The 27,292-nt window shown below is 50.5% G+C and overlaps 1 protein-coding gene across 1 annotated transcript in view; it reads right to left on the minus strand.

Moving 5' to 3' along the window:
- The window catches only part of EVC2 (EvC ciliary complex subunit 2), a 134,228-nt gene that overhangs the window by 101,336 nt on the left and 5,600 nt on the right, over window positions 1-27,292 (minus strand). Inside the window, exons 2-8 of the mRNA XM_032593014.1 lie at window positions 26,730-26,784; window positions 23,297-23,463; window positions 20,740-20,844; window positions 19,493-19,561; window positions 16,977-17,163; window positions 10,022-10,131; window positions 4,575-4,628 (exon numbers count right to left, since the gene is read on the minus strand). Coding sequence (XP_032448905.1) covers window positions 4,575-4,628; window positions 10,022-10,131; window positions 16,977-17,145 — 333 coding nt within the window. The 5' untranslated portion in view covers window positions 17,146-17,163; window positions 19,493-19,561; window positions 20,740-20,844; window positions 23,297-23,463; window positions 26,730-26,784. The remainder of the gene's footprint in view (window positions 1-4,574; window positions 4,629-10,021; window positions 10,132-16,976; window positions 17,164-19,492; window positions 19,562-20,739; window positions 20,845-23,296; window positions 23,464-26,729; window positions 26,785-27,292) is intronic.

Below are 27,292 nucleotides of genomic sequence, written 5' to 3' on the forward strand. Positions count from 1 at the left end.
AAACTCAGAATTCTCATGTCCATCTCACATGTGCAGAAACCAAGCTTTGCTATAACTTTTTTTTTTGCCTGAAACTCTCTATTTAAGTGAATACATCACAGTGGGCTACCAAGGTTGGCTCGGTGTTTGGATGTGGTGGTCAGCTTTCCTGACATCGAGTTCATTCAATGAGCCCAGTGATGGGTCCTCAAAGGACAAGTGGGGAACAAAAGATCCAGGCCCTGCTCTAAGGAGCTCACAATCTTGCAGAAAAAACAGACAAGCAAGCAAGCTGGGGGTGACACAGTGTGGCTGAGTGAGGCTGGAGAAGCCTGGAGAAGTAGGGTGGGGAGGGGTGCAGCTCCTAGCCTAGCTCAAAGGACAAAGGCTTTACACGAGGTGACCCATGGACAGAGGAGAATGAGCCGGGAGGAGGGCAAGCCAGGCAGAGAGAACAGCATGAGCCGGACCTGCTATGTGGAGGAAATGCACCCCGGGTCCCAAAGGGTCTTCAAGAGCAGGTTAGTGATTTGCAGCAGCGTCCAAATGGTTGGGGGGGGGGGGTGGTGACTGCAGGGTTTTAAGCCAGGAAGTAACACGGTCAGATCAGTATTTTAGAAAGGTAGATCTGGCCACTGTGTGGCATCAGCCTGGAGGAGGATAAACGAGATGTGATAGCCAACAGAGAAATGATGACAAGGCGGCAGGAGGCAGTAGAATCTGCTGATAAAGACCATGGACTCTGGCCCTAGTTGAGGGCTCAGCTCTCAGCTCTGCCCCCTATCACACTGTGGGACCCCGGGCCTCCCTCTCTGCAAGCTGAAATCTCCCCCATCTGTAAAATGAGGATTAAAATAGTGCCTATGGCAGGCATGGGGCACCTGCGTGGCTCAGTCGGTTGAGCGTCCAACTCTTGATTTGGGCTCAGGTCATGATCCCACGGTCATGGGATGGAGCCCCGCATCACGCTCAGCATGGAGCCTACTTAGGATTCATTCTCTCTCTCTCTCTCTCTCTCTCTCTCTCTCTCTCTCTCTCTCCCTTCCTCTGCCTCTCTTCCCCGCTTGCACACTCTCTAAAATGAAATAAAAGTAAGTAGTCCTTATGGTCCTTAGACAGGTGAAACACAGAATTACCATACAACCAAGCAATTCCACTCCTGAGTGTGTACCCCAACGAATTGAAAACAGGTGCTCAAACAAAAATCTGTACCTGAATATTCACAGTAGCACTCTTCATAATAGCCAGAAGATGGGGGAAGCCCAGATGCCCATCAACTGATGAAGAGATAAACAAATGTGGTCCACGCCCCCCCCCCCATACAATGGAATAGGAATCAGCCATAAAAAGGAATGAAGTCCCGACATATGCTACAACACGGACAGACCTTGAAAATATTACGCTAAGGGAAAGATGCTGGAGCAAAAGGCCACATTCAATGAGATGAAATGGCCACAAGAGGCACACCTGTAGAAACAGAAGGCAGATCAGTGGTTGCCAGGGGCTGAGCGGGAGGAGGGGATAATGGAGAGCAACTGTTCAATGGGAACAGTTTCCCTTGGGGGAGATGAAAAGGTTCCAAACCTAGGCAGCAGTGATGGTTGCTCAACACTGTGAACATACTGAACGTCACTAATGGTAAGTTTTGTGTATGTGTACTTTACACACACACACAAAATAGGACCTACTGGCTAGGGATGTAGCACAGAGACATCAGTCAGCAAATCTGAGCTGCTATTACTGTGACGACTGGAAGGCTGGAGGGAAGGGCAGGAATTAGGAAAACATTTAGGAGACAGAGTCCACTGGTTATGGTGACTGGGTGCTGGAAAGGATGTGTGGGATCCTAGAGATGGGGGCCAAAAGTGTCCTTGGATGTCTGGCTTGGTAGGCGGGGGGCTGGTGGGACCAGCCACCACAGGGACGGGTACAGAAATGTATGCACTTAGAGCGCCAGAAATCGGCCCCAAGTTAATCACTCTTTTAAGACTTCCTCTAAAAATCTCACAGCCAAACTCCACTGATAATCAGTATAAGAACAGATTTCAAAGAGTTGATTTACCATAAACTTCATTAACGAATAAAGAAAGAAAAGCAGTTGAGTGGTCCCAGCCTCCTTGTCCCCAGGCTCTGACTTTCCCTCTCATCTCTGACAAAGAATCACGTGCTATTGCCATCCTTTTAGTCACGTATTAGCTGAGAGCAGATTCCTTTGATGAGCTCTGTCAGTGCATTCAAGAGGAGCAATGATGGGGAAAAAAGTCCTTTCAAAAAGAATGCTTTCAGTGCTTCTGATCTAACAGCAAGTTACAAAAGCACGAGGAGGAATTATTTACACGTTGACTTCAATTATGTAATAAATAAATTCAAAGACCCGTAGAGGCAAGAAGCCAACGTGTTAGCAGTGGTCCTCTGCTGGTGAGATTATGTGCTAATGTTACTTAACTTTTCCAATTCTTTGCGTATGTGTGTGTACGTGTCTCTGTGTGTGTGTCTGTGTGATACCGGGAGGGTGTTTTCTTTGTCCACGATGGACGTATATTAAATCCCACCCACCTATGCCTCAAAAGACAGAAAAAAGTTTGAAGAGAAAAACATACAGAATGATTTCTCTGAAATTGACTTTAAGAGTAATTTGTTGAAATCCTTCACTTTGAGCTAAAGATCCAAGAAACAGGGGGAGTTACTTACTTGCGGACGTGTGTCCCACAACCCTTGAGGGGCAGCTCTGAGAGCAGACAGTCTCTGGGCTTCCCAGCTGACAATGCTGACAGGAGTGAGAGCTTAGAGGCAGTCACACATAGAGGCAATCACACTTACCAACAGAGCTTTGCTGAGGTACCAGTCTGGTGAATAAGCAGATTTGGGAACAAATTGCCCAACAGGACTTTTAACCCTGTCAAGCTTCAGGACCCTGGCCAGTTCCCAGAGCCTCTCCAGTCACAGATTTTTGTTTTTTTAACTCTCAAATGAGAAAGTGAAACCAGATAATATTGAAAGTCTCTTCCAGGGCAAAAATTCTGTTCTGATGTCACAAAAATGTATTAAATGCCAACCAAGGGAACTAGGCCAAAGTCACAGAATGACAAGGTTTATCAGATGTCTCAGCGTTGTGGGATTCCCAGCCAAGGGGGCTACTAGCATGCCTGGGGGAGGTTCAGGAATCACAGATGTGCAGAAGTTGGACAGGGTCTTTCAGGACGTTTATGAATTGTCCAGAGCACAGGTAAGAAAAGAACAGCATATACAAGACCAGAGCAATGTGGAAAACACAGGGACCCAGCAGCACCTGGGGACAGTAGAGACCAAATTTTCTGATGGATCCTGAATATTACCCTGAGATAACTGGGCTTAATCCAGCAGGCAACAGGGAGTCCCTCCAGAAAGGGCGCAGAAGTAGGGGCACAGAAGGTAGGGCGCAGAAGTACCTCCAGAAGGTAGGGCGCAGAGTGGGGCACAAGGATGCAGCAGACACAGCCCCGACCCTCCAGGGGCTCACAGAGAAGCCAAGATGGTTTGCACCCATCTTCCTGCCTCCCCTGCCCCCTCCGAAACCCTCTCCTTGCTCTAGCCAGGCTTGGATTTTATTTCCATCTCTTTTGGACAGGGATTTAGCTCCTTAGGAGGCGGCGTGGCCCAGCCGCAGGGCTCTGGAGCCCCAGTGTTCAAACCCTGGTTCTAACGCCCGCAAGAAAAGCACACTCACAGGCCCAAGACTGGCACCCTCTGAGAGGCCACCGTGCCAGGCAGGGCCTCGGCTGGCACGCGGGAGCTTGGGTTTCTGGACGGTAACCACCGCTGCCTGATAAGAGTGGCTCACTGTGCCTAGGCGGCCGTGTAAACAGCGTGGTTTACATTGAACACACTCCTGGGAGTCTGGAACATGCCAGACAAGGGTGCCCGTGTGCCCAGCCTCCAAGAAGAACCCTGGGGCCCGTCTCTGACGAGCCTCCCTGGTGACAACATTGACGTGTGCTGTCACACCTGCTGCTGGAGAACGAAGGACTCTGCCGGGAGAGGACTCTGGAAGCTGAGGCCCGGCGTCCTCCAGACCTGGCCCCGTGCCCCTCTGCCCTTCGCCGATTCTCCTTCGCATCCTTTCCGGTAAGAAATCAGCCGGGAGCGTGACTACACACGGAGTCCTGTGTGTCCTCCTAGTGAACCACCGAGCCTGGGAGTGGTCTTGGGAATCCGGACACACTAGCCAGGTGACCTTGGGCAAATTACTTGACCCAGCTGTGCCTCGGTTTCCCCATTTATGAAGCGAAGGTGATTTAAAAATGGAACCCAGTCCCCCAGCGCTGCCGCGAAGATCACACAACTCAGCGTTATGTGAACCGCTCGGAATGCCTGTCTGCAGCAGGTGCTGAGGTAGTGTGAGGTGTGGTCCCACTGTGCGTATACGCCATCCTGTCCAGATGGAAGGGCCATTCGGGAAACCAGCCGACGGCTTCTAGCCACGCTGGGGGACCGCAGACTGCCAAGGCCGGCGGCCGCCCCTCCCCTTGGCTCTGAGGACACCCAGGGACCAACACACCAGCATGAAGGCACATCGGGGAGTAAGGTGGCTGTCCAGCTCGGGCATTTTCTCTTACCTTTATCTTCTCTTCTGCTGTTATGGTGAGAAGGGCTTTTAGTTGCGTTCTGTTCTAGAAAAAGAAAGAAAAAATGCTTTAATCAACAAGTTTTGGGAATCTGACATTTGAGGCACCCGCCACCCGCCGTGCCTGGATAGGCACCGGGCCTTGGACTACTGGGAGTCAGGGGCCTGCGGGGGTCTTGAAGTCCCTTCAGAACAGGAAAAAGGTGGGGCGCCTGGGTGGCACAGTTGGTTGAGTGTCCGACTGCAGCTGAGGGCTGGTCTCACGATTCGTGAGTTCGAGCCCCGAGTCGGGCACTGTGCTGACAGCTCGGAGCCTAGAGCCTGCTTCCGATTCTGCGTCTACCTCTCTCTCTCTCTGCCCCTCCCCTGCTCATACGCTGTCTCTCTCTCTCAAAAATGTATAAACTTAAAAAAAAATTTTTTTAAAAGAACAGGGAAAAAGTTCTGTGGAAACGTAGAGCCTCGTTCTCTCCCGGAGGTGCGTGTGAATCCAATCACCGGTTTCCCTAACTGGTGAGAGAGCAGGAACAGAGTGACCTGTGGTGAGATGCCTGGGGTTGGGGTCCGGCCAGACAGGGCAGAGGACGGACTCCGCAGCTCACGGCCACGGGACGGAGGAGCCACGGGCCCTCCCCAGCACCGCTTCCTTCAGGAAAAGTTGCCGACAACGGCGGCGGACGGGGCTCTGCTGAGCTCACCTCCCGGTGAGATGTGCCCGGCCCCCAAACCCCAACGCCCCACAGGTCTGCCTGCCCGGGTCGCATCTCCTCTGCTCGGGAGCTACGGGAAAACGGGAAACCGCAGGGTGTTAGGACAGCTATCTGTCCAAACGCGCGGCATCGGAGAGGATGCACGGTGAGAACACATTTCCTCCTGGGAGAGCAGGCAGAAGGTCTGGCAACTGGGTTGGTGGTCAGAGCCAGACTGCCAGGGCTCACACCAGGCTCCCTCACTCACCAGCAGCCTGACCTTAGGCAAGGTATTGACTTCCCTGTGCCTCGGTCTTCTCATCTGTAAAACGGGAACCCTATTCAACTCGTGGGGTTGCCTTGAGGATTAAATTAGCCAGGATAGAATCCAGAAGTGTGCGTGGCACACGGAGGGAGGCCCGAAAGCATTCTCGCTGGTGGCTGTAGTCGTGGTATCGTTGTGTACAACTTGGCCTTGAGGCCTGGAGCTTGGAGCCTATGAGCGAGGCAGCCCTGTGTTGTTCTATCACAGCCGCTGCGGAGGCCTCTCTGTCTCACTGGAGGGACAGTCCATCTCCGGTGGAACCCCCTACCCACATCCCACAGCAGCTACAGTAGCAGCCCAAACCCGTTAAGGGCCAGCAGGCCAACCTAATGGAGGCTTTGAAGGGAAATAAAAACACTACCAGGTCCTTTCCTAGGGGGAAAGGGAATTTAAAAACAAAACAAACAAAACAAAAAACAACAACAAATATGAGGCTGCATTCAGAAGCACACATTCGATTAACGTTTTCCATGCCCTTCTCTCTCTCCGGGTCCCTCCTCCCGGTGTTTTCTGACACCCAAGGTCTAGGCCGAGAGAAGCTTCAATCAAGTGTGTGACAAAGCTTGACTTCAGCTCTTTGCATAACATAAATCCTCAGCCCCGTGCTTGCTGCGGGAACTTCAAGGCTTGAGCAACATGCTTTATTTTTTTTACTTTTTTTTTCTAAAAAATTTTTAATGTTTATTTATTTGAGGGGGTGGAGAATGAGTGGAGGAGGGGCAGAGAAGGGCGGGAAGAGGGAGGGAGAGAGAGAGAGAGAGAGAGAGGGAGAGAGAGAGAGTCCCAAGCAGGCTCCACACTGTCAGCGCAGAGCCTCACATGGGGCTTGAACTCATGAACCAGGAGATCATGACCTGAGCCCAAATCAAGAGTCAGATACTCAACTGACTGAGCCACCCAGGCGCCCCAAGGAACACGCTTTAGATCACAGCATGAAGTCAGCAAACACGGACCAAGTAAAATATAGTGGTGACTGCATAATGTGTAAGGTGGGCAGGAAATTTTCATAAGACACTTGACATAAACGTTCTAGGTCTTTCCCCGTTAGCCATCCATCACCTAGGGCGTGTTTTATCTAAACTTGTATGAATGTGGGGTACGCGTGTGTGTGTTTGAGAAAGCGGCTTCCAGATCCAAACTCCATGCACCTGAGGCTGTACCACCTCCTGCTGAGGGAATCGGTGAGTGGAAGCCACAGTTGGTCCCCCCAAGCCCCGGCTTATCTTCCAGGGAGGCATTCCAGGACGCCCAGTGGATGCCCGAACCCGCACTAGATGTGTTTTTTTCTGTACATATACACAGTTTCACTGATAAATGAGGCACAGTAAGAGACTGACAACAATAACTAAAAGTAACAACACAGTGTAGTAAAAGTTACGTGAATGTGCTCGCTCGCTCTCTCGCAAAATGCCTTCTGCCCTGTACTCGCCCATCAGTGATAATGTGCAGATTACACACCCCTGGGATGAGATGAAGGAGGTGAATGGCACGGGCCTTGTGACATGGCCTCAGACTACTATTGACCTGCTGACCACAGGTCAGAAGGAACGTCAGGCTCCAGACCACGGCCGGTCCGGGTAACTGCAAGCACCAGAAACAAGACCGTGAACAAGGCGGAGCAGGGCGGGGCGGGCGCTGTATTCTTTCGGTCTCTTCCGTTACTCTGATGCCATTCTAAAACGCCAGAACGAGAAGAGATCCGGGTGAGACCCTTCCTGCTCCTGTCATCATTCCGACGGGGACACCGAGCCCACCGAGGCCGCACCGCTCCTGAAACACAGCCGGGGGGCGGTTCCCAGGCTCTGCCGGGTCGGCCATCGCCCCCACTCTACTGGAAGGATTCCATCCTGTGGAGTGCTTGCCTGTTTAAATAACGGTCATTTCCGCCCCCCTCTTGTCGTATCCGACGTCTTGGGACTGACTGACACGCAGAGCTAACCAGTGCTCTCCTGTGCAGCCACTGGTGTCTCACTCAGAATTTGGGTCATTATCAGCCCTAAACACACTTGACCTTCTCCACGTCATGGATGGAATCCCAGCAGTCCCCCGATGGACTGTGAGGTCCAGTCGGATGAAATGACTTGAGAACCCCGGTACAGTAGCCCCTTGTCCACTTCCAGCACTCGCTCGCTCACTCGGCAAGCACCGGGCCCCCAGGACCCATTTCCATGGCGGAATCTAGGTCGGCGCAATGCTGACCATCTACCAGAGCCGGCAGGCAGGAGCCCCGAACGCAGGCCAGTGAAGCTCGGAATTCTGGAATCTTCAGGTGGGCGGGTGGGCACTTTCCTCTCCATCTACAGAACTGCCCAGAGAGCCCCCGAAGGTCTGGAAGGGGTAGGAAACTGCAGGCCACTGCACAGAGACACATCGTTTCCCCACAGAAGACTGGAGACATTAGTAGAATCATCCCCTTCCCTGAGGTTCAGAGACATTAAAAAATAAAAGAGAGGTGCCTGGGTGGCTCAGGCGGTGAAGCACCTGACTCTTGATTTCAGCTCAGGTCACGACTGCATGGTTTGTGGGTTCCAGCCCTGCATCGCAGGCCGTCAGGCACAGAGCCTGCTTGGGAGTCTCTCCCTCTCTCTGCCCCTCTCTGCTCACGCTCGCCTTCTCTCTCTCTCTCTCTCTCTCTCTCTCTCTCTCTCTCTCAAAAATAAATAAATAAACTTAAAAAAATAAAAACTTGCCTGAGATTCATTAGTTTACAGATTTGTTCATTCATTTATTCAACAAATATTTACTGGGTTATTTCCTGTGCAGAGGTCTATTTTTTGGCACTGGGAACACAGGTGTCAAGAGGAAAGACGAGGTCCCTGGTCTCACGGAACCAGGGGGAGTGTGAGGGTTTCTTATGGAAGTAAGAGTCAATGTGACAGCAACACATCAAGGAAAGGAACAGACAGGACCCATCAAGGTGCGGCGGCTTGGGCAGTGCCCTTGAGTGAGTGAGGGGCCCCTCCATCCCTCCCCCGCCGCCCCACCCCACACCCACCTTCCCCGGAGCACGTCCTGGGGGTCTGAGGTCTGAATGTTCCAGGATGAGGAGGGGCGGGCTTTCAGTTTCATCAACTTTCTGAGTTTCCCACTGTTGGTTTCTGTCACCTTCTTAAATTCTGATTTTCACTTACTTGGTTTCCTGTCCTCTGAAATTGGGATGGTATTTCTTCTGGGTCATGTTGCCACTATTTCTGTATCCTTCTTTGTCCTCTGTTCTTGACTTTGTACCTGATTATTTTCTGAGACATTTGTCTCGTCTGACAGGTTGATAGTTTCCCTGTATCAGGTCTTTACCTTTTCGGAATCTTTCTTTTATCTTATTTTGTCTAGGAGTTTTTTCCTAGTGCAGCAGCAAAGTCACACACTGGTCCATCAGCCTTGGGTGGAAGGAGCCGGAAGCCGTGCAGTCCGATTAGGATTCTGTGGCGTGACCTGGGACAGTCACGCTTGGAGCCTCATTTTCCCCATCTAGTAAAAGGTACTTTTTCCAGGGGCCGGAGTCATAACAAAGTGACCAACGTAACTAGAGCATGAGGTCCTTGAGGACAAGGACGCACTCTCTTCCTGTGTCCCCACAGTGTGCACAGCATCCTGGCATGACACTCAACTGTACACACAGATTAAAAGGTGACTGAAAAATGAAGACACTAACAGTAATGGTGTTACAGGCTGAATCGTGTCCCCTCAAAACCTGGATGTCGAAGCCCGAGCTCCCAACACCTCACGACGTGACTGTATTTGGAGGTGGGGACTTTACAGAGGTGATTAACCAGAAATGAGGCCATTAGGGTGGAACCTGATCCAATCCGACCGGTGTCCTTATAAGAAGAGGGGATCGGGACACAGACACATGGAGGGATGACTGCGTTAGGACACGGGGAGAAGACAGCCATCTACACACCAGCGAGACAGGCCTCTGAAGGCACCAAATGCCCACAACTTGATCTCAGACTTCCAGCCCCAGGAGCACGTAAAAAATAGATGTCTGTTTGCTGTTAAGTCACCCACTCTGTGGAACTCTGTCAAGGCAGCTCATAGCGAACTCACATAAACAGTAACTACTGGGCTGAATGCCTATTATATGCAAAACACAGGGATGACAAATTAAAGCTAGTGATGACTTATCTTTATAACAACCCAATGTCAGGCCCACAGGAGTTGAGTAATTAAGGTCCCGATGAGATGCCAGGGAGCCAGGTTCATGGCAAAGTGTGTGAGATTCAAGGGCCCACGCACTCGTCTGGAATTCAGTATCACTGGAGGAAGGAAAGAGGGAAGGAAGGAAGGAGAGAGGGTAGAAAGCAGGGAGGGAAGGGAAGAAGGGAGGGAGGGAAGAAAGGGAAAAGCTAACAGATACCGTGCCCCAAGTGTCAATGCTTCCAAAACAAGAGCGACAAGACAGAAATCAGGGTAACAGGGAAATACCGGTGCTGAGCTCTGGAAGGTGAGCCAGGCAGGAAGCATCAGGACGTCTCCGCTCCCAATTTCTCCGGCCTGGATGGAGGCTGTGTAGCTGACCGAGAAGGAGTCTCCAACTGCTCAGAAAGAAAGCAGGTGTGAGTCAAGAAGGGGCCCCTCCACCACACCCCGGACAAGCCACACATCAACGGAAGCCACCATCATCGCTGACGTGGGCAGCGAGGGCACCGCTCGGGTCTCAGGTGCCCGTCATCAGGACGGTGAACTACGCATGCCCACTCATGGGGTCCCCCTTTGTCACCTGGAAGAGGCTGTCAGCACGTGCTCGGTCTTACCTTGGCCCCCAGGGCCCAGCCAGCATTGCCCGGGATGGGGTGGGTCAGTCTTCCTGGTCCAGGATAAGGCTCACTCACACATTTGGGAAACCCAGAACCTTTTGTTTTGTCTGGGGTCCAGGTGAGGGCCTATTTACCCCCTGCAATCCAGTCCACACAACTAAAGAAGACGGTCTCCACGGGATTTTTGGGCCTTGGCCGACAGACCAACAGTAAGCACTACTTTGACCCCTCCGGGGGGCTGGTTCTGTGAGCACAGCAAGGGGTACGGGGAGGCAGGACCCGGGAGGGGCTCTAGAGGTCACTATGGGTTCACGTGGGGCCCCCTCCAGCCACATGGTCTCTAGCTGGCCCTCGACTGCTTCATGACAAAAACCAATTGGATTTCAAGGGAAGCTTCCCTGGAAGACAGGGTCTGTGGCTCAAAGCTCTCCTTAGTAGGAAGCCAGAACCGAACTTTTCAGCTCTCCCAGCTCCGCTGCTGGACAGGGGCCACACCCAGACCCCAAGGTGAACGAACTGCTGGGGAAGAGAGGAACCCCAGATGAGGTCGGGTGACGGAGAGGCCACCATGTGGGTTTCTAGCTTTGCAGGAGGCAACGTGCCCTCAGCCCCGCTTCCTGGAGGTGCCCCCCCGCCCCCCATCTGATGTTGGAGGTAGATGATGCCCACCTTAAGTACTAACAGTGGATGCTTCCACTGAGCTGATGTCCTCAGGTGGCTCTAGGCACCTGCCAGGGACCAAAGGCTCTCGGGGAACTAAAACCAATAAGGAACATCTCTGACCCGGTTCTTTACGACGGGTGCCTCCAGCCTTAGCCACGGTGCATGAAAGTGCTGAGTGCTGGGTCTGGGGACAAGGCTGTGCCCGGCCAGAGCTGACCCTGGCTTCTTGTCTGGTGGTGGTGGGGCCGAGATTGTGATACTTTTTTTTTTTTTTTTAACAGCTTTGAGATACAACTTACGTCTCACCCCAAGGTGTAGCCAACCGCTATTCTACTTTTTGGGGAGTAAGTTGCCTTTCTGGACACTTGGTAGAAATGGAATCATATACTAGGTGTTGCTTGTGCTTGATTCCTTTTACCGACATTTTTTTGAGGTGCATCTATGCTGTAGCATCAGTCAGTACTGACTTCATTTTTTTATCATTTATTTATTTTTGAGACAGAGAGACAGAGTGTGAGTGGGGGAGGAGCAGAGAGAGAGGGAGATACAGAATCTGAGGCAGGCTCCAGGCTCTGAGCTGTCAGCACACAGCCCGACACGGGGCTTGAACTCACAAACCGCGAGATCAGGACCTGAGCCGACGTCAGGCGCTTGACTGACTGAGCCCCCCCAGGCGCCCCAGTCCTTCCTTCCTTCTCAGTGCGAGTGCTACTCCATTGTGGGGACAGACCACACTGTGTGTGTATGAAAGTCTCCTGTGTTCCTTAACTCTGGAATTTTTCAGAATTGAGGCATGCAAGAAACCTGGCATTCTGCTCATTCAGCTTCCAAGACAAAGAATCTGCATCCTTTCTGCTGCTGAAGGGACCCCAGCTCTTTCTAGACAGTTGTAGCCCTCGGGTGGGTGGGGGGCGGATAGAATAAAATATTAGGAGGATGGTGTGGGGGATTTTAATTTAATTTGAGAAAGTTGGACTTTGGACTTCAAACTTAGAAGGGCAAAGATTCTGATCTCAGATTTTAATTCCTTTCGGACTTGAATATATTTGGGTTTCAATTTATAAGGGATTCACTCCTAGAATTTTCATTTCTCCCTGAGAATTTGCAAAAGGGAGGCACTGGCGGGTCAGTGCTGGTGGACCTTTATGCCGATGAGCTCGGGGCTATCCCTCAATCACACTGCAAAACCCCTGATGCGCCTCGTTGACTAGGGTGGCAGGTCGTGTCTAAATGGCTGTTAGAGAGTGCTGCTATAAACGATGGGGTACCAGTGCTTCTCTGCACCAGCACCCCTGTATCCCTTGGGTAAATTCCTAGCAGTCCTATTGCTAGGTCATAGGGTAGATCGAGTTTTAATTTTTTGAGGAACCTCCACACTCTTTTCCAATAGCCAAATTATGGAAAGAGCCTAAATGTCCATCAACTGATGAATGGATAAAGAAATTGTGGTTTCTATACACAATGGAATACTACTTGGCAATGAGAAAGAATGCAATCTGGCCTTTTGTAGCAACGTGGATGGAACTGGAGAGTGTGATGCTAAGTGAAATAAGCCATACAGAGAAAGACAGATACCATATGGTTTCACTCTTATGTGGATCCTGAGAAACTTAACAGAAGACCACGGGGGAGGGGAAGGAAAAAAAAAGAGAGAGGGAGGGAGCAAAACCATAAGAAACTCTTAAACAGAGGAGCCAAGGTGGCGGAACAGCATGGAAGCTTTTTGTGTGTCTCGCGTCCATGAAATAGAGCCAGACCAACACTAAACCATCCTACACGCCTAGAAAACCGACTGGAGGATTAACACAACAATCTGCACAACCTGAATCACAGAATTCAGCATCTAATCAAAAACTCAACAAGGAAACAATGAATTTGAATGACACACTGGACCAGATGGACTTAACAGATGTATTCAGAACATTTCATCCTATAGCAGCAGAATATACATTCTTCTCCAGTGCACATGGAACGTTCTCCAGAATAGAACATATACTGGGACACAAATCAGCCCTAAGTAAATACAAAAAGATCGAGATCATACCATACATATTTTCAGACCACAGCACTATGAAACTCGAAATCAACCACAAGAAAAAAGTTGGAAAGGTAACAAATACTTGGAGACTGAAGAACATCCTACTAAAGAATAAATGGGCTAACCAAGAAGTTAAAGAGGAAATTAAAAAGTATACGGAAGTCAATGAAAATGATAACACCACAACCCAAAACCTCTGGGAAGCAGCAAAGGCAGTCAGTCATAAGAGGAAAGTACATAGCAATCCAGGCCTTCCTAAAGAAGGAAGAAAGATCTCAGATACACAACCTAACCTTACGCCTTAAGGAGCTGGAAAAAGAACAGCAAATAAAACCCCAAACCAGCAGAAAACAGGAAATAATAAAGATTAGAGCAAAAATTAATGCTATCGAAACCAAAAAAAAACCCCGGTAGAACAGATCAATGAAACCAGAAGCTGGTTCTTTGAAAAAATTAACAAAATTGACATACCACTAGTCAGCATGATCAAAAAGAAAAAGGAAATGACCCAAATAAATAAAATCAAGAATGAAAGAGGAGAGATCACAACCAACACAGCAGAAATAAAAACAATAATAAGGGAATATGATGAACAATTATATGCCAATAAAATGGGCAATCTGGAAGAAATGGACAAATTCCTAGAAACATATACACTACCAAAACTGAAACAGGAAGAAATAGAACATTTGAACAGACCCATAACCAGTAAGGAAATCAAATTAATAATCAAAAATCTGCCAAAAACCAAGAGTCCAGGGCCAGATGGCTTTCCAGGGGAATTCTACCAAACATTTAGGGAAGAGTTAACACCTATTGTCTCAAAGCTGTTCCAAAAAAATAGAAATGGAAGGAAAACTTCCAAGCTCTTTCTATGAAGCCAGCGTTACCTTGATTCCAAAACCAGAGACCCCACTAAAAAGGAGAACTATAGACCAATTTCCCTGATGAACATGGATACAAAAATCCTCAACAAGATATTAGCCAACCGGCTCCAACAATACATTAAAAAAATTATTCACCACGACCAAATAGACTCATACCTGGGATGCAGAGCTGGTTCAATATCTGCAAAACAATTAACGTGATTCATCACATCAATAAAAGAAAGGACAAGAACCATATGATCCTCTCAATAGATGCAGAGAAAGCATTTGAAAAAATACAGCATGCTTTCTTGATAAAAACCTTCAAGAAAGTAGGGATTGAAGGAGTATACCTCGAGATCATAAAAGCCATATATGAACGACCTAATGCTAATATCATCCTCAATGGGGAAAAACTGAGAGCTTTCCCCCTAAGGTCAGGAACAAGACAGGGATGTCCACTCTCACCACTGTTACTCAACATAGTATTGGAAGTCTTAGCCTCTGCAGTCAGACAACACAAAGAAATAAAAGGCATCCAAATGGGCCAGGAGGAGGTCAAACTTTCACTCTTCGCAGATGACATGATCCTCTATATGGAAAACCCAAATGATTCCACCAAAAAAATTGCTAGAATTGATTCATGAATTCAGCAAAGTTGCAGGATATAAAATCAACGCACAGAAATCGGTTGCATTCCTATACACCAACAATGAAGCGACAGAAAGAGAAATCAAGGAATCGATCCCATTGACAGTTGCACCAAAAACCATAAAATATTAGGAATAAATCTAACCCAAGAGGTGAAAAATCTATACGCTGAAAACTATAGAAAGCTTATGAAAGAAACTGAAGAAGACACACAAAAAAATGGAAAAAGATTCCATGCTCCTGGATAGGAAGAACAAATATTGTTAAAATGTCGATACTACCCAAAGCGATCTACATATTCAGTGCAATCCCTATCAAAATAACACCAGCATTCTTCACGGAGCTAGAACAAATAATCCTAAAATTTGTATGGAACCAGAAAAGACCCCGAAGAGCCAAAGCAATCTTGAAAAAGAAAACCAAAGCAGGAGGCATCACAATCCCAGACTTTATTCAAGCTGTAACCACCAAGACAGTATGGTACTGGGACAAAAACAGACACTCACATCAATGGTGCAGAACAGAAAACCCAGAAATGGACCCACAAACGTATGGCCAACTAATCTTTGACAAAGCAGGAAAGAATATCCAATGGAATAAAGACAGTCTCTTCAGCAAGTGGTGCTGGGAAAACTGGACAGCGACATGCAGAAGAATGAACCTGGACCGCTTTCTTACATCATACACAAAAATAAACTAAAACAGATGAAAGACCTCAATGTAAGACGGGAAGCCATCATAATCCTCGAGGAGAAAGCAGGCAAAAACCTCTTTGGCCTCAGCCACAGCAACTTCTTAGTCGACACGTCTCCAGAGGCAAGGGCAGAAGCCGGCAGGCGAGGGAAGTGACAAGTGCGGTCGGGCAGGACCCCAGATGACGGAAGGCACTGGGGGAACGAGAGGAGAGAGGCAGGCCAGCCGGGTCACAGCCGGGAGGTGTGGGGAGGGACGCCAGGGCAGAGCCAGGGAAGGCTGTCTCACTTGGTCTCTGCTAGGACTCTGTGAGGCGCTGATACACGCACGGGCCATCCCAAGTTCAGAGAAGTTCAGTCCCTTCCAGAGGAGACACATCTCCAAAGTGGCCAAGTGAGGAGTCAAATCTAGGTCCATTTGAGACCAAGTCTGTGCCCTGATTGTGGCCCCACGTTCTGTCCTCTGAACACCAGCTTAAGGAATGGGGAGGATTTATTTTTGCATCTTTGAAAGAAAACGCTGAGGATCGCTTAGCTGGGACGTATCGGAACAGTTCTTATGACATTACTTAAACCACAGCCAGGATAGACGTTGCCCTGCTCACGGGCCAAATCTGCTGGTAGCTTCAGTCAATAGTAAGGGGTCAAGAACGATTCTGAGGCCCTACACAGGCCCAGAGGGAAAGCGTGGGCTGATTGCTGAGCAATGTGGACCCTGGACATGGAAGTGGAGGGGCCAGTCCTGCGCGTATGACAGGCACAACAGCATAATGGTCACGGGAGGCAGTTGTTTCCTCTGTAGAGGAGGTGGGTACTCGGAATAAAAGAAGTCTCACCCTCCTAAGAAGACTGATAGTCCTGAAATCATGCTAACAACTAATCCCAGAATTCGTTTAAACCTGCTTAATTAACCAGGGCACCTGGGGGGTTAAACCTGCTTAATTAACCAGGGCGCCTGGGGGGCTCAGTCGGTCGGGCATCTGACTTCGGCTCAGGTCATGATCTCACGGCTCGTGAGTTCGAGCCCCGCATTGGGCTCTGTGCTGAGAGCTCGGAGCCTGGAACCTGCTTCAGAATCTGTGTCTCCCTCTCTCTCTCTGCCCCTCCCCGACTCACGCTCTGTCTCTCCAGCTCTCAAAAAGAAATAAACATCAAAAAAAAATTTAAGCCTGGTTAATTAACCCATGCAACTTGCCTCAGGAAACACCTCTCCAAAAGCCAGCCAGTGACGGCGGCAGAGGCAGTCCAGAGAACACGCTAGAACACGCACGGACATCTTGTGCGCGTGCTTCCGGGGCTGATGTCAAACTGCTCCCACCTGTACCTGGAGACAAGACCTGCGTTTCACTGATAAATCTGGTCATCTGGCGGTGGATGAACCGGGGTTCACTAGAAACTCTGCCTTTCTGTACGTGTGAAATTTTTCATGACCAAAAATTGAGACAATAATAAAAATAATAAAAGTACATATTTCTTCAAACCTCTTTCCCCCAATCCTGCCTCTCTCTAACCTAAGTAACCAATCCAGCTTTTCGGGTGTGGATATTGAGCCACGGAGGCGGAGGTCTCCTCCGCCAATACCTGACAGCGAACTCCACTGGGAGTGAACCCACGTCACGTGTTTAAGGACGCACCTGCCGCGCATCGTACGCTCCGCCAGCGTCTCTAAGTATGTTCACATTCCCTCCCTGACCTAACACACTCTGCTCTCACCTTGCAGAAACTTCTTTCTGAAAGCCTGGAATCCTGCCGAGGTCCGGTTTCCAGTCGACCCCCTGACGGAGAGGCCAGTTATGTTGTCAAGCAGGAGCAGATCTGAGAGGTTGGTGGCCACGGGGGTCCCGGCGTTGACCACAAGCAGTCTCACCTGAGCGGTCTGCATTTCGCTCTGCCCGGACACCTAGGACAGGAGGTGACACAGGAGCAGATTTACTGGCAAGTCCAACCTCCTAGGATAACCGCCCCCCCCCCCCCCGAAAGTCCAACCTCCTAGTATGAACCCACCCCCCCCCTCCCCGCCAGCTCAACTTCATGCACATCAGGTCTCCAGGCAGAGGGAGGGCACTATGGTCTCACTGGGTCCTGACAACATATCAGGTCTGATTTCAAAGGCCCCAGGAGTGTCTTGACTCATGCTTTGCTAAGCTGTTGCTTGGTGACCATTTCAAAGGGAACTGGGACCCTGAAATGCAGCGAAATTACTCCTACAGAGAAATGGCAAAAAGCATATTGAAGCACAGAACCGCAGTCAGTCTGGGGACATTGTGGCCACCGGCATCACCAAGAAAAGCAAACAATGGCTCTTGCTCCCTTGGTCATTTTGAAGATTCAGCCCAGCCCTGGGGACCTGCCCAGAGCCTCTGACTGCCATCCGACTTCCAGGAAGGAGCAAGCCCGTCTCCGGTCTCCCGGCCAGACTCCCCCATGCAGGCAGGTTCTGCTTGGCCATGGGTCTGAATGGCTCGGCTGCCGGAAGCTGCCTGGCGGCCCATGCAGCTGGGCTCCCTGCCTGGCCTCTGCAACCTTGCCCTGTTCCCACTCTCTAAGCTTTCCCCACCACCCCTGCCCTGCCTTCAGCCAGCCCAGCTGGAAACGATGTAGGAGCTGAGGACAGAGGGAAGCAGTGTATGTATACACATAGGTGTGCATGCATGCACACACACACACACACACACACACACACACTCATAACTGCACGCATATGGCAGAAACATCTCCACAAAGACTTAGGAGAAACTGTTTGCACCAATCATATCCAGGAAGGGGGGCAGGACAGCTGAAGGCCTGAGATAAAACCGGGCTTGTGCAGTAAAGGGTTAACCTTTCAGGTCTGGACGGCCCAGACCCTGCACACTCGGAAGAAAGGACCGCCCCTTGACCAGCTCCTGGTTGGTTAACCTGTAAAGCCCTTGGACTTTCCTATCTGAGAAGCGTATCTGTGTGTACCTGTGGCCTTGGGCCACACCAGGCCGTCTGTGCTAACAATATGGCTGGAGGCGGGGGCCTTACGCCAAGCTGTGTCAAGGTGACCTCCGGAGGGGCTGGAGGCAAGTTCCTGAGGTCAGCCACTGCACCCCTCTGTGAGGGACCCGCAACAAAAATTTGGATGTCAAGGCTCGGGTGTGTGCTTCTGGGGGACGATGCTTTGTATGTGATGTCACACATGGGTGCTTTGGAAAATGAAACACCGGCCACACTACCCCACAGGGAAGGACAGTGGGAAGCTCCCACCTGGTGTCCCAACAACTCTGTCCCATGTGCCTTTTACTTTGCTGACTTTAACCTGTACCCTTTTGCTGTAATACATTCTGAGTCTAACAGCTTTTCTGAGTTCTGTTGAGTCCTTCTAGTGAATCATGGAGCCTGAGGGTGGTCACAACAATAATGTGAAATGCTCACAGGATTCATAAGGATCAAAGACGTAAAAAACACCAAATAGGGGCGCCTGGGTGGCGCAGTCGGTTAAGCGTCCGACTTCAGCCAGGTCACGATCTCGCGGTCCGTGAGTTCGAGCCCCGCGTCGGGCTCTGGGCTGATGGCTCAGAGCCTGGAGCCTGTTTCCGATTCTGTGTCTCCCTCTCTCTCTGCTCCTCCCCCATTCATGCTCTGTCTCTCTCTGTCCCAAAAATAAATAAACGTTGAAAAAAAAAAAAAAGAAAAAAAAAAAAAAACACCAAAAAAAAATTTTAAAATGTCAAGCACCCTATCAATGTCAAAATCTGAAAGAAAATACATCATTCTTTCTTTCCCGTTCTAAACGATCACCGCACAGGGCGCCTGGGTGGCTCAGCCGGTTAAGTGTCCCACTTCGGCTCAGGTCTCGATCTCGTGACTCATGTGTTCGAGCCCCGCCTCAGGCTCTGTGCTGACGGCTCGGAGCCTGGAGCCTGCTTCAGATTCTGTCTCCCTCTTTCTCTGCTCCTCCCCCACTCACACTCTGTCTCTCTCTCTCTCTCCAAAATAAACAACAAAAACATTTTAAAAATTAAAAAAAAAAATGATCACAGTGCATTTTCACTAACAGGAATTTAATTGTCACCAAAAACTCTTGGTCCTGGTTCTACCTATAAAACTGAAGATCACTTGTACGTCATTTCTTCACTCATGTGTCCAGACACAGGTGGATAACCCATGATTGGCCAGTCCTTGAATACATAACTCTACCAAGATGCGATGTGGTCAAAACCCAGCCATTTTCCCTTCAATACAAGCCACCTGTGAATACCTACCACTGCGCATTTCTGAAAAATTACTCCGTCCTCAGCAGTTCCTTGAACATCCCTCGAGATGTCTCCATACTACAATAAAATATGGAAATTATCAGAAAATGAAAATTATTACACACATTTAATAAAAAGTACAAGATGTAAAAAATTATAAACAAATAAATACATGAATGTACAAGATGAACTTTTAAAAGAGGAGTAGAGGATTACTTCTGGCAGTCTAATAACCGCCTTAAATGACCTTGAAGATTTTTTTAACTTTTTTTAAGTTTATTTATTTATTTTGAGAGAGACAGAAAGAGAGAGCAGAGGAGGGGCAGAGAGCACGAAAAGGAAAGAATCCCAAGCAGGCTCTACTCTCTCAGTGCAGAGCCTGACGCGGGGCTCGAACTCATGAACCGTGAGATCATGACTTGAGCCGAAGTCGGGCACTTCACTGACTGAGCCACCCAGGTGCCTCTTGAAGATTTTTTAAAGAGAGTATTAAAAAGACTGAAACTTAAAGGCTGTGAGGAACAAAGAATATGTGTGTGTGGTCACACCCAAGCTCTCTCCTAGTCTGGGGGCGCATGTCAACAACACCCGTTGTCACAGGGGGACAGGCAAAGCACGGCTGATGCTTTGACAGAGGGAACGTGAGCAGAGCCGTGGAATAATCTAATGAGGGCTGCTCACGCGCCCTGCGTGCCTCCTGGGCACCGGGTGATGGAGTCCACCAGCCACACACAGCAGGGGCCAAGGGAGCTCGGATCATGGGGTGCTGAGGCAGCCTCTGTGAGCTGACCCACCATCAACACAGAGAATCCACCCAGCTCGGGCCTCCTCCAGCTCCTCTGTGGCTTTCCTGGGAAATCCCAGAGGAAAGGCAGGGCCTGCCCACCAGATGCCAGCCATCGCTGCCCCTCATAATCACAACCAGTATCTGTCCGTGTCTGCCCTTGGGATATCCCTACCCCCCGACCCCGGGGACTGGCTCCCATGATATGGGCACATCCTTTAAACCAAACCGGATTCTGACCTCATTCACTGGGAAGCTTCCCTGGGCCACACCTCCCGCTCTCTGCCCCGCCCACCTACTTCCTGCAGGGGGACCACTATGTGCAAACTAAGGCAGCCCTCAGTGATACCAATAATCAGAAGAGTGGCCATTAGTTGCCAAGCCCAGCCACATGCCCATCGCTTTACATACATGGGTTCGATTTCCCCCATTTTACAGATGAGGAAACTAAGGCTCAGGAAGGTTGACTCACTTGTCCCAAGTCACAGGGGCAGGAAGCTTGGCCTCCACCCCGGCCGTGTGACTCCACATCCTGTGATGCTTCTACACGTACACCCCCTCTCCACAGCCTGACCCTCTGTACAAAGACAAAGACGCAGAGAAGGGAAGTCATGTCCCTGAGAAGGTGTAGACAGTGTGCCTATGGCATCATCCCAGCATCGGCCCAACCAGGTCCCTGACCCCAGGGGGGCTCTCCGTCCGCCACCTCCCCCAGTGCCTTTGACACGCCAGCATCCTAACAAGCCTGAGAGCCCTTAAGCAGGCACCTGGCTTTCTGTTCTTCTGATCCTCCAACGGTATTGCCAGACACGGCTTTTGAGCATATACACGCAGGAGGGGTGGGAGTACAGAAGTGCGACTAGGCCAGGCCACAAGTCATCTGTTCCTAGTGACACAGACTGCAAAGAACAATGATGACCACTGTGGGGGGGGGGGTGCGTGGTGGCCCCCCAAAAAGGAGAGTTCCCCATCCTGACCCCTGGAACCAGCGAATGTGACCTTCATTAGAGAAGGGGTCTTTGGGGGTGCCTGGGTGGCTCCGTCGGTTAAGTGGCCGGCTTCAGCTCAGGTCATGATCTCGCGGTCCGTGAGTTCGAGCCCCGCGTCGGGCTCTGTGCTGACAGCTCGGAGCCTGGAGCCTGTTTCAGATTCTGTGTCTCCCTCTCTCTGACCCTCCCCTGTTCATGCTCTGTCTCTCCCTGTCTCAAAAATAAATAAATGTTAAAAAAAAAAAAAAAAAAAGAAGGGGTCTTTGAAGATGCCACCAAGGATCTCAAGATGAGATCCTTCCATTCTAAATTTAGGTGGACTGGATTTAGGTGGCCCCCAGATCCAATGACAGGTGTCCTTATGAGCAACAGAAAAGGACAAAGACACAGAAGAAGGCCATGTGAAGGTGGAAACAGTTGATCAAACACTTGATGGGTCAATTTGGCTGTGACACCCAGGTATTTCGCCAAACACATCCAGATGTTTCTGTGAAGGCAGTTTTTTTCTTTTACGTGAGATTAGCATTTAAATCCGTGGACTGTGAGTGAAGCAGATGACCCTGAAGAGTGTGGGTGGGCCTCACCCAATCAGTTGAGGCGTTAACAAAAAAGACCAACCTCCTGTGAGGAGGAGGAAGTACACACACACACACACACACACACACACACACACACACAATTTCTTATTGTTTTTCTGGAGAATCTCAATGCAGAGATTGAAGTGACGTGGCCACAGCCAAAGAAGCTACCAGAAGGTGGAAGAGGCAAGGAAGGATTCCCCTACAGCCTTTGGAGGGGGCGTGGCTCTTGCCCACTCCTTGACGTTGGACTTCTAGCCTCTAGAAGAGAGAGTGACAGAATAAATCTCACTGTTTTAAGCCACTCGTTTTGGCAGTTCTAAGAAACTAATTCAAACACTTAGCAGGGGGGCCAAGAAGGGGCTCATGGCCGTGGCAGCCTGTTGCCCGAGCGCAGTGGCTCTCACACCATCTTAGGTCATGAAATTGTAAGTGAAAGGCGGCCCTGGGGCGCCTGGGTGGCCCAGTCATTTAAGCGTCCAACTGCTGATTATGGCTCAGGTCATTATCTCGCAGCCGTGGGATCGAGCCCTGTGTTGGGCTCTGCACTTGAATGTGGAGCCTGCTTGAGATTCTCTCTCTCTCTCTCTCTCTCTCTCTGCCCCTCCCCACCTCTCAAAATAAGTAAACTTAAAAAAAAAAAAAAAAGGCAGTCCTATGTGGAGCCAACAAACAAAACAGAATGGAAAACAACAGCAGGGGCGCCTGGGTGGCTCAACTGGTTAGGCGTCCAACTTCCGCTAAGGTCATGATCTCGAGGCTCGTGAGTTCAAGCCCCACGTCGGGCTCTGTGCTGACAGCTCAGAGCCTGGAGCCTGCTTGGGATTCTGTGTCTCCCTCTCTCCGGCCCCTCCCCCGCTCGCACTCTGTCTCTCTCTCTCTCTCTCTCTCTCTCTCTCTCAAAAATAAACATTTAAAAAATGGAATAAACATTTGAAAGAAAAAACAAAAAACAAGCAAAAAACAACAGCAGGGGCGGGGACTCCGACTCGGGTTCGGCCACTTCACCTGCGGGACCCTGAACACGTTTCATAATCTCTCTCATCCTGCTCCCTAAACATAGCACCTGTGTACAGAACTCGTAATGAGGCTCCAGTGAGATGATGCACAGACGATGGTAAGCCCAGGGCCTGGCGCAGTCAATACTCGTTACACACTCACCGTTACTGTCCCCGGCAGTGTTTCTGACAGCTGGCAGCCAATCGGTCCAGCTGAAGCAGAACCAGAGCCCCGCTTCAGAACCAGCAGCCCACGGCTCAGATTCAAACCTCCGATTCATCTCAAACACTAGGCGTGGTACAGAAGAGAAACGCTCTTTGGACTGATAACTCTATTTAGTGAAAGAGAAGGACCAGACTTTTCTGAAGAACCAAAGCCCGTGGCATTTCCTACACCGTTGGCCCCAAACTGGTTTCTTGCCAACTTCCGATATTTCTGTTGACGTACCAAACGCGTTACTTACCAGGCGCTGAGTTATAGGAGACTCTCTTTTAGACAAAGTCTTCTTGGGCCCCGAGGGGGTAAAAGCAAGCGTGGATGGAGTCCAGGGCTCACTGGAGGCTGCGGAAGCCAGGAGTGGGTTAAAGACCTCACTTTTCCTGCTGAATTTCCTTCCAAACGGTGCTCCCCCTGCAAAACAGTGATGCGTCTGCAGGGATGGGCGGGAAGGCGATAAGACGCAGGGACAGACTCGGGAGGCAGACCACATGTATGCGGAAGGCGCCTGAGAGGGGTTTGCTGAAAACGAGTAAGTGGATGAATGAACGAATGAATGACTTATCCTCTCTCTGCTGGGAATACGAGACAGGCTCATTGAGGGGCTATCGAGCCTAAAGAGAGTGTTTCTCCAAGTGCGTGCTGCTCATGGTGGGGGTGTGATACAAGGTACATTCCCGGGCCCCCTCCCAGACCTACCGAATCAGACCACCAGGCAAGGTAGGGGGCCCTGGGTGATTCCTACACACACGGCATCAGACGGCCCTGAGTTCGAATCCTGACTCCGTCACTCATCAGCTGTGTCCTTGGGCAAGCTATCTAACCTGCCCGTGCCTCGGTTTCCCTAACTCCACAGTGGACAGGAGAGTAAGTCTCACCTCACTGGGTCCTCCTGATGACCTGTCTCCTGCAGAATGGGCCCCTGGTGAGCACCACTGATGGTGACTCTGGGGAGGACTGGCCACCGCCAGACACAGTGCCTGCTGAGTCACCCAACACGGACCGGGTCCCTCCAGAACTCGCCCTATGTCAGTATGTTGACAACTCACAGGCGCCATGAGTAACAGAAACATCACTTAAAACACACTGGCTGGGCTGTCAGGAGGGGGTGCTGATCGGCTATGGGGCCCCGGAACACTCTGAGCCTCAGTCTCCCTCCCCTGGGGGTGTGGCTAAAATATCCCTGAGATGGGGCTCCCTACGGAGCAAACGAGATGACAGGCTAGACGTGAACACGCTCAGGAGTAACCAGGGCTCGAAGCCAGAAATTCACATGTCTGCAGAATCGTGCGTTTTCAACGTTTACCTTCTATCCAGACGCAGACTGGATTCTGATTGAGAATGAATTTCCTTTTCGGTCTTCCTTCCAGTGTATGGACAGCAAGATCTTTACAAGTGCTTTGCCAACTTTTATAACCTCAAAATACATGTTGGAATAAGTAAGCACTTGAACAACAACAACAAAGGTGTGGAACTGGATCCTGGAAAAAACTGGTAACTTTTTTCCCGGACAGTGTCTGGGGTTGAGTCAGGTCACGAAGTTGGAAAGGGGATGATGGCGAGCGTTGGGGCCTCGCCATGGAAGGGACTGGGCGCCTTCCCAGGCCGGCTGCTGACTCAGGAAGGTCTGAATAAATCACACAGGTGCCAGCGGGACTGGATGCACGTCTCTGGACCTGCACCCAGTCCCTCAGGCTAAGGGACACATGCTTTCTCGGCAAACTTGCCGGACATAAAATCTGAGGCCACACTCGGCTTTACCTCCGGTGCACCTGTTCACGCCCCTGGCCCTCAGAAGGCCCAAACACAGGCTCTGATGAAAACTTGAACAAGGCGCTTCTGGTGTTGACAGACCGTAGAGAAGGAATCCAGGCCACACCGTGACTATTGCCACCCAGCACATCATCGCTCAGTGGCCTCCCCCTTCTGGCCACCAGCACAAGGGACATCTGCACTGTCTATGCAGTTCTTGGGCTGTCCCCTCACTCTCCTGCCTCTGGCTGCCACACGCCTGGAAGCTCCTCCTTCCATCCCCTTGTCCTGCTAAACTGTCACTTCTCAGGACGCTGCTGGGGAGCACCGGAGCACCTCCTCCAGGAAGCCCTCCCTGAAGCCCCTCCCAGGGATCTTACTGCTCCGTCCCCTGCTCTTAATGCAGTCACAGAGTGGTATACTCTGCTCCCTCTTGCCCACAGATCTGCCTCATCAATGAATAAAAGGTTCTCTACCATTGCAGTGAGATCATCTCAACCTATTTTACTCAAACGAAAACTGTATTTTGGAAAATGTAAAGTCGGCAGAGAGTAACCAAAGACCTGGGAAATACCTTTTAACTCCCCAAGTGAGTGAGATCTGGGCAGCCCTGGTATAAAGGAGGATCCCCGAGGAAGGTGTATTTCTAATCTGTGCCGAGCAGACTCTGCTGGAAAGACGGTTTTGTCAGCGAGGCCCCTCCTCTTCTCAGGAAGCATCTTGTTCAGTCTGTGCGGACAAGCGGGGCCAGCCTGGCCCCCAGTCCATCCAAGACCCCAGGAGGCAGAATGAGGCACAGAGCCCAGGAGAGTCCACCCACAGCCCCAGTGATGGGGTCGGGGACAGACACAGGACTCAGGCTGAGCCCATCGGTTGCCACTAGAGCTCTTGCCAAGCTATTGAGAAGTCTTCCACTGCGTAAGGGCTGGCCGTTACAGCTCCCCAAAGGCTCCTAGGGGAAAGCAGGGCTGAGATGAAAAAGAAAGACGTGGCCCGGGCACGCGGAGCCTCGGATCTGGCCACGCCCAGGCTTGCACGGTTCAGTTACAAGGCCAGCGAGTTCTGTTTTGTGTAGGTGAGTTTCAGCTCAATTTCTGTCTCTTGATGTGGTGGGCTGACTAATGAATGACCCCTGAAGATGCCCAGGAGCTAATCTAGGGTAAGTAAATATGACCAGTAAAGATGTCATCCTGTATGCAACAGGAACTTCCCGGATGTGATTAAATCAAGGTCCTGAAGATGAGGAAATCACCTGGACTATCTGGGTGGGTGGTAAATGTAATCGCAGGTGTCCTTATAACAGGGAGGCAGAGAGAGCTGACAGGTACAAGAGGAGAAGGCCACGGGACCACTGAGGCAAGACGCCGGCCTGCTGGTGCTGAGATAGAGGAAGGGGCCAGGACCCACGGACTGCATTGGAGCATAGCCAGAGAGGCCGGAAAAGGAGCAAACGTTCTCCCCGGAGCCTCGGAGGGAGCACGGCCTTGCCGACACCTTGGCTTCAGCCAGCTACACGGATTCTGAACTGTAGCCCTCCAGAACTCCAAGAGAGTAAATCTGTGTTGTTTTTAAGCCACGAAGTTTGGGGTGATTTGTTACAGCAGCCGCGGGAAACTCACACACCTGGCTAATATGCACATTCTGTATTCAATCAGACTCCTTTGGGGGAGACTCAGGACAGGCCACCTGACCCTGAACCCTGCTCTGTGCACTAGGGCTCGGCCAGCTGCTGGAGGGGCAACGCACTGCCCTTGCCCTATCAGGTCAGTGGATATCATGGCAGGTCAGAGGATAACATGATGTATTTGCCCAAGGTGGGCAGGTCAGTGGAATGTTGAGGCAGGTGGAGGCAAGAGGGCTGTGACTTTAAGTCTAATTCTCTTTCAGGGCCAAAGCAATGAAAACAATCAAGCAGAAGACAAACTTACCTTCGGTCTTAAGGCGAGAGCTTTCTACGTTGGGCCAAATCAAATGAGGCAAGTCCTAGAAAATTTCAAAGGCCAAAGTCACTAACCGAAGACCCTACTTGTAAGAAGTGATTGAACGTCATTTTCGTAAATGGCTCACACAGAAAGGAGCTGCACTTTTACCCGGAAACCTGAAATAAATTTTTCTAGAGCAACCACCCCCACCAGGAGTACGGGATTACCTTCTCTTTCCCACAGAGACCATCAGCTCAGTCCTGACTGCATTTGGGGAGGCTGTCTGGGAAGGCAGCACCGTGTGGTCAAAATTTCAATGTACTCGGATAGACCTGAGTTCGAATCCCAGCTCTGCCTTTCGCCCACCCTGTGACACTGGCTGGGACTCCAGCCTCTGCCTTCCCACAGTCTTGCAAGTTCCTATGGAGTGGCTCGTAAAACACTCGACAGGGAGTCCAGAGAAGTGGGTTCTAACCAGAACAGTCTACGTGCTGTGTGTCCTTAGCCAAGTCTCTCAAGCCTCTCTGAGCCTCAGACCCTCATCTAAGAAGTGAAGATCTCAAGGGCTC

The sequence above is a fragment of the Lynx canadensis genome, chromosome B1 (assembly GCF_007474595.2).
Source record: "Lynx canadensis isolate LIC74 chromosome B1, mLynCan4.pri.v2, whole genome shotgun sequence".
NCBI classification, from domain to species: Eukaryota; Metazoa; Chordata; class Mammalia; order Carnivora; family Felidae; genus Lynx; species Lynx canadensis.